Genomic DNA, 11,717 nt, shown 5'->3' on the forward strand with positions numbered 1-11,717 from the left:
GGAAGTGCCTGGAAGATGTATAAGAACCTAGGCAACGTTACCATTTTTATAGCATTAATGCGGCCCACCATTGAAACAAGGCAAAGGTCTTCCAGAACTCTATGTTTCTCTCCAGTTTTTTCATTTTCTCATCTCAATTATGCTTCAATAGCTGGCTCAGTTTTCTTGTTACTGTAACACCCAGACTAGTGAGTTGATCTAAGAGCATCTTGAAGGGGGTAGTCTTCAGGAATGCCTTATCTTATCTAATGACTAGAAGTCTGACAGGCAAACCTATAGGTAGCAGGAAGGAGGTTTGTCTCCACTTGTCTTCCAGGCAGGTTACAATTGAGCTGCTTCAAAGCACACATACTCAAACTAGGACTTTGCCATGAATATCGTGCTAAATATAGATGTCAGTCAGTTTAAAAATAACATTAATTTAAGGAGTAAGAACCTTTATTTTTTATGGTAGAAAAGGTAGGCTACATACAAAATAAAATGGCAGAATGGGTTCATTACCAGTTCATTTTAAACATATTTTACAACAGTATTGTACAAAACAATGAACAAGATCCACTTGTCAATTCTCTTTAGAGTCCTTGAAGTTTGCTGTGAACACAGAAGAACATGACGCAGATTAGAAATAACAAACATATAACCTATAACCAAACGTCCTCTTTTTTTGTTACACGACTTGTGGTTCTAATTAGCGATGCACCGATATGAACATTTTGGCCGATACGATAGACGATATTAACATTACTGTTATGGCCGATAATCCATATTTACCGGTGTTGATATGATCTGTATAAAAACACATTTCTATCATAATCAAATTTTGTACATACTGAAAAACACGTAAACACTGTATTTGAAAAAGTTATGCATTTCCTTATTTCCAAAATATTTGGCAAAGCCCATGAATCATAGATTTACCGCATTGTTTCCCTTCAATGTTAACATTTTGGCCAATACCGATAACCGATATTAACATTGCAACATCGGACCGATGCCGATATGTAAAAAAATGACTAACATCGGTAGGGGTGTGTGTGGGGGGGGGCGGGGGAATCGATACAGCATAGTATCGCAATATTTTGTGGGCAATATATCGTATCGTATCGAATGCAAAGTATCGTGATATTTTATTATACAAAATGTCAAGTGCATCATGCAACAGTTATGACAGGTTTTTATCACAGTGTTGGTCAGTCTGTCTGCTTGACAATCCCATTTTGCTGCAATCAAAATGATTGAAGTGAGATGAACAGACTGGAAACTTTATCTCATTAGATAAAACACATGTTGACAAAGTCTTTTCCTTTAGAGACATCATTTGCAGTTGAAAAAAGGTAAGAAATCACAATACTAGCATATCACAATAATAATAATAATATCGTGGGGCATCTGGTGATTCCCACCCCTAAACATCAGCTGATACCGATATGACACACACACACACACACACACACACACACACACACACACACGGAAGAAAAGTGAATATTTAAGGCGAATCCACCCCACCTGTCCTCAACAGTCCTGTTGGATGGGTAGTACACCTTGAATGTGAAGCCACTTTTTGGGAATGAGCCCTGTGATAAGAAATCAATGGCCAAACGTATTAGCAACAGGCACTTTGTTTGTCAATAAATAGCACTTGAGTAGAGTACACACAGAGACCTGAGTGACGGCACTTTCAAAAGGGATAAAGAAAATAATAGCTGGAAAAACACTTTTCGCTCAGTTTCTGTCTGAAGAGAATTCACTCCAAATGAAACTATGAATGATCGGTTTGTACCGGGTTAATGCAGAGGCAGTCTGTGTTGGAGATGCTGAAGGGATCGTATTTGTCTGCGAATATGATGACATCAGGGACGGGGTAGACACGCAGGGCATAGTCGTACGACCAGAAGACAGGACTGACATACAGAGGCAGCGGAGTCAAGTGGCCCTGGGACAGGACGGTCTTCACAAACTGGGGACAGACAGGAGGAAAGTAAGTGACCCCAACGCCTTTGGAGAATGTCAGCAATGTTTCAAGTTGTGTTTTCAGCAGGTGCAGTTTTCAGATCAGGTCATGATGACTTTACCAACAGGTTTGGTGTAGCAAGCTACAAGAAATATGACTAAAAGAGGAAAGGAAAGACTTAAGGTTTAAAACAACTCATTACTTGTCTATATAATGAGAGGTGTTTCACTCAAGTCTACACAGGCTTGAAGCTGAAACTCACATGGTTTGGAATGTCAAGATTGTTATTGGGCAAGCGGACGCAGTTCCTGCACATCTTGTTGACCAGGTCTTCTCGAACGATGACGATCTCCTGGCTGCAGTACTGGATCCTGACAGGAAAGACATTTCACCAGAATCACGGCCCGGTTTCACAGTTTTTAAGAATAGAAATACTGACCTAGGATCATGACTCAGGTCACAGGCCACAAACTTCTCCAAGGCAAACTGGTGTATGATTAATAATTAATTAATCACTTGCCAAATACTATAATTGCAATATGAATTGTGATTCTACAGCCTTTTCAGCAAGAAAAAAGACCAAACGGAACCCAAAAAAACGGTTGGATCTCTGATTTACTGGTTAATGTGTAGACTGGGCCTTTGCATAGCACAAGAAAAGCTTTGTTCAGCAGCTGTCTGAAACACCTCTCCCTCCCTATGATGAAAAGCTGCAGCTTCTTGAGATTTGAAAATTGCATGGGTCAATCTTTTGATTTAGATTTTTATGCTATGGCTGCATCATGCAGCCCTAATTAAAGGTGCTATACGTAGCATTTTATAACATCAATATATCATTGTCTGTAAACAAACAAGACCATTAGTGCTAATTTTAATTTATTTATCCTGGTTGCTGCTCCACCCTCTGCCGATCTGGGGAGAGCCGAAACTGGCTCCATGCTTCCTCCGAGACATGGGCAGTTAGCCAGCCGCTTCTTTTCACCTGACAGGGGAAGCTTTACCGGTAGGACATAGCACGTGGGAGGATCACGCTATTCCAACGAGTTCCCCTCCCTCAGAACAGGCGCCCCTAACAACCAGAGGAGGAACCACATCAGTGACCAGGATATTGCATGTTTTTGGTGAGGGGTTCCTATATGAAGGAAACCCCCGTGCCCGGGGGCACGGGGAGAAGATGCAAACTCCACACAGAAAGGACCTTTTGACGACCCCACCCGGGCGGTGGGCACTCGAGGACATGCGGACGGGCACGCACTCCTTCAGCGCTCACAGCGTCCCAGGTGGGAATCGAACCCAGGACCTTCTAGCTGTGAGTCAGTGCTTCTTAAACAGGTAGAGCAGGGGTGCAAAATAGGTAGATTGTGATCTAGCGGTAGATCTCAGGCCATCAATAAGTAGCTCGCCAAAGAAATACAAAATGTATTGTTTTTTTAGGGATAAACTAAATCCCACTCATGTATAGCTAACTCAGTATATCTACAGTATTTAACATTATAAGATTATTAAATAATGTTAAATAAATAATATAATACTGTTAAAATGTGCTTAATACGTACTGTACTTGGGGAGAGGAAGTAGCTTGTGACGACTAGTTGTTTTTTTGTGAGTAGCTCTCATCCTAAAAAAGTGTGGGCACCCCTGAGAGGCTGCCAGTGCCAATCTTCTCTGTTTACAGCATTTATATCAATGAATGTAGTCATTGTTTATTGATGTTAGAATTTTCCACATCGCGACCTTCAACAAAAACTTGCAACCTATTGCAAGTAAAATTACACTTGTCAATTGAATGAAAGCCACATATGACCTTATATATCATATCTTATCTTATTATGGGTTGGTGGTGAACACATATCTGTCTCACCTGCATGTGTTGGTGGTGAACACATATCTGTCTCACCTGCATGTGTTGGTGGTGAACACATATCTGTCTCACCTGCATGTGTTGGTGGTGAACACCTATCTGTCTCACCTGCATGTGTTGGTGGTGAACACATATCTGTCTCACCTGCATGTGTTGGTGGTGAACACATATCTGTCTCACCTGCATGTGTTGGTGGTGAACACATATCTGTCTCACCTGCATGTGTTGGTGGTGAACACCTATCTGTCTCACCTGCATGTGTTGGTGGTGAACACATATCTGTCTCACCTGCATGTGTTGGTGGTGAACACATATCTGTCTCACCTGCATGTGTTGGTGGTGAACACATATCTGTCTCACCTGCATGGGTTGGTGGTGAACACCTATCTGTCTCACCTGCATGGGTTGGTGGTGAACACCTATCTGTCTCACCTGCATGGGTTGGTGGTGAACACATATCTGTCTCACCTGCATGTGTTGGTGGTGAACACATATCTGTCTCACCTGCATGTGTTGGTGGTGAACACCTATCTGTCTCACCTGCATGGGTTGGTGGTGAACACATATCTGTCTCACCTGCATGGGTTGGTGGTGAACACCTATCTGTCTCACCTGCATGGGTTGGTGGTGAACACCTATCTGTCTCACCTGCATGGGTTGGTGGTGAACACCTATCTGTCTCACCTGCATGGGTTGGTGGTGAACACATATCTGTCTCACCTGCATGTGTTGGTGGTGAACACATATCTGTCTCACCTGCATGTGTTGGTGGTGAACACCTATCTGTCTCACCTGCATGGGTTGGTGGTGAACACCTATCTGTCTCACCTGCATGGGTTGGTGGTGAACACCTATCTGTCTCACCTGCATGGGTTGGTGGTGAACACCTATCTGTCTCACCTGCATGGGTTGGTGGTGAACACATATCTGTCTCACCTGCATGTGTTGGTGGTGAACACATATCTGTCTCACCTGCATGTGTTGGTGGTGAACACCTATCTGTCTCACCTGCATGTGTTGGTGGTGAACACATATCTGTCTCACCTGCATGTGTTGGTGGTGAACACCTATCTGTCTCACCTGCATGGGTTGGTGGTGAACACCTATCTGTCTCACCTGCATGGGTTGGTGGTGAACACATATCTGTCTCACCTGCATGTGTTGGTGGTGAACACATATCTGTCTCACCTGCATGTGTTGGTGGTGAACACATATCTGTCTCACCTGCATGTGTTGGTGGTGAACACATATCTGTCTCACCTGCATGTGTTGGTGGTGAACACCTATCTGTCTCACCTGCATGGGTTGGTGGTGAACACCTATCTGTCTCACCTGCATGGGTTGGTGGTGAACACGGAGAAGGGAACCCGCTGTCTGAACTCCTCAGTGATGTGATCTGCCAGCGGAGGCCTGAGGGAAACATGTTTGAGTATTTGTCAAATACACTGAATAGAAGTCACATGATGAACCTGAAAGCTAGATGTGTGAGTGCTTGACCTTGGCAGGATGGTGCTGGGCCCAGGGTCTTCTGGACCAGGTACAAACACAAAGCGGCTACTGCAGGTTTAAGATGAAGACATCAAGTCAAACACGCGTCTCATGTGAGCTGAAACTTGAATAGAAGAGGTACAGAACAAGGACCAGGATTGAGCAACTACTCTCTACTCTCACAAACCTCTAGGACATCCAATTCAACGACTTTCCAGACCCATATATATACCGGTATATATAATATATATATTTTACCTGCTGTCTATATTACCTGCTGTGAATGCTGGGGTACTACCTTTTACCTGCTGTATTATACACACACACATATCTATATATATATATATATATTATACAGTATATATTATACATATATATTATATATATTTTACCTGCTGTCTATATTACCTGCTGTGAATGCTGGGGTACTACCTTTTACCTGCTGTATTATACACACACACATATCTATATATATATATATATTATACAGTATATATTATACATATATATTATATATATTTTACCTGCTGTCTATATTACCTGCTGTGAATGCTGGGGTACGCGCAGATGGCATCGGCAAGAGCCTTCAGTGACTCTAAGAAAAGAGAAGAATACATCACAGTCTGAAATGCTGTCTATATATATATAATATATAATGTCTATATATCTTTGTTGGCTCTATAAATATACAAAGAGATCTCAAGAAGAACATTATGAGTGATGAGAATCAGGGATTCCGTTAGCCGGTAATTGCCAGCTTTTAGCCGGTATTTGTTGCCGTGGGCCGGCAAATTAAAAGGTCGCCAGCTCAAGTAGCCGGTTGGAAATGCCAAATAAATAAATCCATTATATAAAATAGCCTAATATTGTGTGACCATTACATTACGTAATTTGGCAGACGCTTTTATCCAAAGCGACTTACAATAACACATTTTTGTCAGCAATAGAGCGATCAACTATGGAGCACAGTCTATGACAACTACAAATTCTGAAGGAACAGTGGTACAAGTTTAGTTTAGGTTACCGGTAGTTTTTTTTTTTTTTTTTTTTTAGAAAGAGAGAGAAAGAAGTTAGATCAAGAAGGGCCCAGATGGAGCCTGAAAAGGTGTCTTTAGTCTTTTCCGAAAGATCGGCAGTGATTCAGCCGTCCTGACCGAAGGTGGAAGCTCGTTCCACCATTGAGGTGCCAGGGACGAGAAGAGTCGAGATCGGGATGAGCGACTTTTGAGCCCCCGTAGCGAAGGAGGGGCGAGGCGACCTGCACTGGTGGAGGAGCGAAGGGAGCGCTGAGAGATTTGGAACCTGACCATAGATTGCCGGTACAGGGGAGCTGACTGGTGTACTGCCCAGTAGGCCAGAACCAGTGTCTTTGAATTTGATGCGTGCCTAGATGGGAAGCCACAGTGATGTTGCCATAAGCTACAACTTAAATATAGACTTAAATATTATATATTTTCGCCCCGCTGTTATGTTGAGTGGTTAGGGGGGGGGGGGATAAAAAAATACAGCAGACGCTCTCTAACTGCCATGCACACACTGCAGCTGTTCAGCATCCCGCAGCCAACATCGCTTTTGCGTGACACAAGAGACCGAAATGTCAACGCAGACATCCCTCGACCAGTTCTTTTTATGTAACGATGGTCCAGAACAAGATCCAAACAGCCATGAGAAGCTGCCACAGCGAGGAAAAGTTGGGTTGATAAGAATCGCAAGTTGGCTTTGCACTTGTAGCGGAGCGCTGATCATGAAGAAACTGCCGCAGGCGTATTGCGAGAATTCTCGCAGCGACAGAGAAGTCCTCTGCAGGTTGTAAAGCTTATTATTATGTCCGTTAATTTAGCCACTAATGTCAACATCATTTCAGCAGAAATAACCTACTAGAACCTCAGTTGATTTGCCATTTAAGGAGGAGTATTTAATGGGCAGCTTTCATTTATTTGTCTGAACGACTTTATGCATCATCTCAAAGCTCACAACACGCAACAAGGGATTTTGTTCTCAGATGTAGGCTACAGGGAACACAAGGCTAATATTCTTACCTTTGCCCTTCAGTTGAAAGTAAAGCAAATATTCTCATGTTGTGAAATAGGCTATGGGCTCTATCGTTGCAGCCGCGCAGTTTCTAGGCCGAACGCCAGCCGCAGCGCAAAGCAGTGGGCGTGGAAAGGCGCACTTGATATCTTGGTATCGGCGCTAAACTCAGCCTCAACCATTATAACCACGCCTTTTAAGCGTAAAATTATGCATTGTCCGCTCATTGGAGAATTGCAGGGAAGAGACACACGCTTGCCTTTTAAGCTCCAATTCCTGGACAAATCCGGTAAAACCAGACAAAGCCAAGGGCTCCGCCGCCCCCCCCTCCCTTCATCCGGTCTGTCTATCTCCATATATAGGCTATTATTCCATATTATTATGCTTCTCAAACCAATAACTGCAGTTAAAATACTGCAAGCATGTAAATACGCTACACTATAGCAAGACCAAAGTGAAAATAATTTCTAAATGCATCTGATAGAAAAAAATATTGCCTATGGCTGGATGTCATGAGATTAGATGGCCAGAATGATATCGTTTTATCTCTCCTCCCCCACTGCACGATGCAACATCCTCTGAATGACACCTATCACTTTTACTGGATCTGATAACTTAATTCTATTTAATTTACAGGATTTTATTATTGAGTACGGTAATAGTATTTTATTTGGCCTATATATGCGTCCCCCCCACCCCCTGCCCACAGGCTCTGACAAATATGTTCATTCTCAATAAAATCTTCAGTAATCAATCAGAGGGGCTTTAAAAGCCAGATTGGCAGCAGCTGGCGCAGTGTGATCAATATGGCAGACGAAAACCGATCCACTAAATTCACAGCTGAGGAGAAGATGGTGCTGGCGAATCAGGTGATATATCTGTCCACCATTCATTTTGAATAGCTACAAAACAACTCTTTACTTAAGTTGTTTATTCATCTATCCATTCAGGTTCAAATGTACCATCGCGCACTGTTTGGGGAGGAGAATTACCCCGCCGACGCCCCGCGCCCAGTCCTGGACCGCCTGAGTGAGCCGCCCCAGGTGGCCGTCTATGCGCTGCGCTTGTTCAGCACCTCGGACAGCTCCGCTGCCACAGACGGGGGAAACATTTGGAAATAATTATAACTTTCTATGCTTTGCACACAGAAAAAATAAATACAACAGACAATTCTGTAATGAATAGCTGTAATGAAGAGTGGGGTTTGAAGAAGCGCTACACAACAGTTGATCCAGTTTATCTCTTTCTCTCTTTTCTTTCTCTCTCCCTTTCTCTCACATTAAACGATATACATGCCTATAATGTCAATTATCTGAATGAAATAATAATACATATTAATTAGGAATATTAGTAATATTAGTAGCCTAGCTAATTTCGGGGGGGGGGGGTAATAAAACGTAGAGCTATATTACACATAAATGGGGATTATTATGATAGCCTAAACTAAATTAATGAAACTGCATTACAGCTTCACCCAAAAAGCCTGAGAAGGGTTGCAATCTTATATTCTATTGTATTCTAAAGTATTTTTTTCTATATATTGTATTCTCCATTCACTTTCCTGTCCCCGGTGCACAGAATCCTGCTTTAGGCCAGCTTTTCAAAAGCGCAAAGCGCTAAAAGTCGGCCAGGTCGGAAGATGGCTGGAAGATAGTAGTACGCCGGTATTTAGCGCCGCCACGCCCACTTCGGCGCATTCAGGGACTCCGCCACGCCCATTCGGCCTAAAGCGCATTTGGCAGCCTAAAGCCTATTGCTATTTTCCCGAAACAGGCGCAAGGCACGTTTTTTTGCGTTTAAGGCCCGTTTTAGCGCCGAAGGCCTGTGGGAGAATAGGGACCTATAAGTCCGTTCTGAAAGCGAGTTGGATGCCCGCGTGTCAACCAGCTGCAGTCCCTCGTCATCGTTGTCAATATAGACCCGCTTCAGAAAATATAGGCTATAAAGTTTGACTGACTGCACGTCTCATCTCTGGCTTGTTGCAGGTAGGCAACTTCTTAATTTAGATTATCTTTCAAGTTATTTAACTTCACATTCTTGGATGCAAAGAGACATTTAATGTAGGCCCGCCAGTGTCTTTCTTTAGGCTTAATTAAACGGGAATATATGACAAACTCAGTTCACAAAGTTTGTGACGAGTTCATTCACTATAATAAAATACATTTGTTGGACGATTGGATAATAGATTTTGTTTTTTGTGTTTTGATTAATCTTAATGGGTCTGCAAACCCGAACCGAATTAATTAATTAAATAAGGAGCGGTGTGTAGCTCGCTCCCTTTGCACTCGCAAGCGCAGACCGCAGTGAATAGTTAGAAAATTATTTGGAAATCAAAAAATGATTTAAAATTAACTCATTGAGTGCCAGCCACTTTTGGAGAACGGACGCTCCCAGTGCCAGAGTTTCAGAGCGTTTTCAGTGATTTCTCGAGGCCCACAGAATATTGTATGATATTACTATGTAAACACCGAACACGCACAAAGAACGATGAGACTCTCTTCTATCATCTGCAAAAAAAAGTTTATTGATACCATTTTCCGTTCTTTAGTTATGAGCCGGAGAATATAGGTTGTTTTGAGCAAAAAGACACGTTTCAAATTAGAAGCTGAGTTATTCCACCTTTTGTGAAATGAAGCATTTCAAGCACATTCACTGAGTCTGAAGCTAATATTTTCTGATGTAGTGACGTGGTGTAGTTGTGTGGTGCCCTGCGTGCCCCACCCCCCTCTGCTGCAAACTCCTCCCCACACTAACACACAGCCTAACACGCACCCAGTCTATTTTCGGAGCGCTCCGTTTTTGTGTGGCGGCTCCCAGCGCGACACGGAAATGCCAAACCGGACTGCAGGGAAAGGTTTGGCCCTTCGGCGTCGGGTGGTGCCTTTCTGGCGGCTAATCGTGTGGAGAAACTATGCAGACAGACAGAGACAGAGAGGCTCAGTTGTGGGCGCGGATTGACTGCTGTTCGCAGCCAACGTCAGCTGCAGACAGAGCCATCTATATGGCTCTGGCTGCAGCATGAGCGGTTTCTCTTTCATCACGGGGATTTTTCCTGCTGTTTTCCGGACCTTTCTCTAATCTGGAGAGCACTGTCGCCACCTAATGAGTCCGTAAAATAGGTTATACACCTTCAATAGCTACAATATTTGTACAGGAGATGCCTGAGGCTTTGATCCACGTCCCACCGTCAAAAAACGCAATTGACGAACATACTCGTCCTTGGCACTCTACGTTACTAAACGAATTGACGAACATACTCGTCCTTGGCACTCAATGAGTTAAGATTTCGTTTGCTAAAAATTATACAATAATATGTTATGTATTTAAGAAATGATTAGGCTACATCTATATTTTTTCAATAGGCTACATTTTGCCCGGGCCGGTAAATATTCTATAAGGCCGGAATTCTGGAATGTCGCCGGCTCCATTGGCCGGCCAGAAAAAATGCTAGCGGAATCCCTGATGAGAATCTAAAGCTCTCACCTTTGAGTGATTTGATCTGTGTCTTCCCATACGGGGCAGAGGAGAAGTTTCCACAGAAGATGAAGCAGGTGGGAGGCATTGCAGCATAGCCTATAAGAACAAAAACACATGTTGAGGCTCTATCCAATCACATCTAAACAGTGGCAGTGGTGCGAGGGTGAAACGGGACCTTCAAATAAGGTTCAAGCTAATTTGAAGTCCATTATCCAGCGTTGTAATGCTTGAAAATAAAGTGAAGTAAATTTGTAATCATTTCAATTATGTCTTCAATCAATCAATCAATCAATCAATCAATCAGTTTAATACATGTCCCAGAAGGGCACTTTGGTTCACATCAGGCAGTAGTGGATATTACAACATCCTTACTAGTTTGAGAGCAGTAATAAAAGGCACACTTCAGAATTGTAGATTCCAAAAGACCATCTGCTGCCGTCAGCCGGGTCGCCACGTGCGCAGCGCCACGGTGGCGCTGCGTTCTTAAAGGAACAGTTCGCCCTAAAATCCAAAATACATATTTTTTCTCTCACCTGTAGTGCTATTTATCCATCGTTTTGGGATAGTTGCCCGAGTTTTGGAGATATCGGCCGCAGAGATGCCTGCCTTCTCTTAAATACAATGGGACTGAATGGCACTCGGCTTGTAGTGCTCGAAGCACCAAAAAATACATTTGAAAAAGTCAACAGCATTGTCTCTTTCCAGAAATCATGACCCGGTTACTCAAAATAATGCACAGACTTTGTTGTGAGCAGTTTCATGTAGGAACTTTTTTCTTTTGCAGTCTCATGTAGGAACTAGCTAGCAGCTAGCGGCTGTAGTTCTGTCAAAAGAAAATAGTTCCTAGTTGTATTGGAGAGAAGGCAGAAACTCTGCGGCCGATATCTCCAAAACTCAGGCAACTAA

General features: G+C 43.0%; 1 protein-coding gene across 1 annotated transcript in view; it reads right to left on the reverse strand.

Moving 5' to 3' along the window:
• Positions 1 to 463: 463 nt before the first annotated feature.
• pole2 (polymerase (DNA directed), epsilon 2) overlaps positions 464 to 11,717 on the reverse strand; it is a 24,442-nt gene continuing 13,188 nt past the window's right edge. The window contains exons 12-19 of the mRNA XM_083633387.1: positions 10,818 to 10,907; positions 5,844 to 5,898; positions 5,313 to 5,372; positions 5,148 to 5,225; positions 2,217 to 2,325; positions 1,784 to 1,960; positions 1,510 to 1,577; positions 464 to 591 (exon numbers count right to left, since the gene is read on the reverse strand). Of these exons, the coding sequence (XP_083489513.1) occupies positions 573 to 591; positions 1,510 to 1,577; positions 1,784 to 1,960; positions 2,217 to 2,325; positions 5,148 to 5,225; positions 5,313 to 5,372; positions 5,844 to 5,898; positions 10,818 to 10,907 (656 nt within the window). The 3' untranslated portion in view covers positions 464 to 572. The remainder of the gene's footprint in view (positions 592 to 1,509; positions 1,578 to 1,783; positions 1,961 to 2,216; positions 2,326 to 5,147; positions 5,226 to 5,312; positions 5,373 to 5,843; positions 5,899 to 10,817; positions 10,908 to 11,717) is intronic.

The sequence above is a fragment of the Poromitra crassiceps genome (assembly GCF_964638095.1).
Source record: "Poromitra crassiceps genome assembly, chromosome: 3".
NCBI lineage: Eukaryota > Metazoa > Chordata > Actinopteri > Beryciformes > Melamphaidae > Poromitra > Poromitra crassiceps.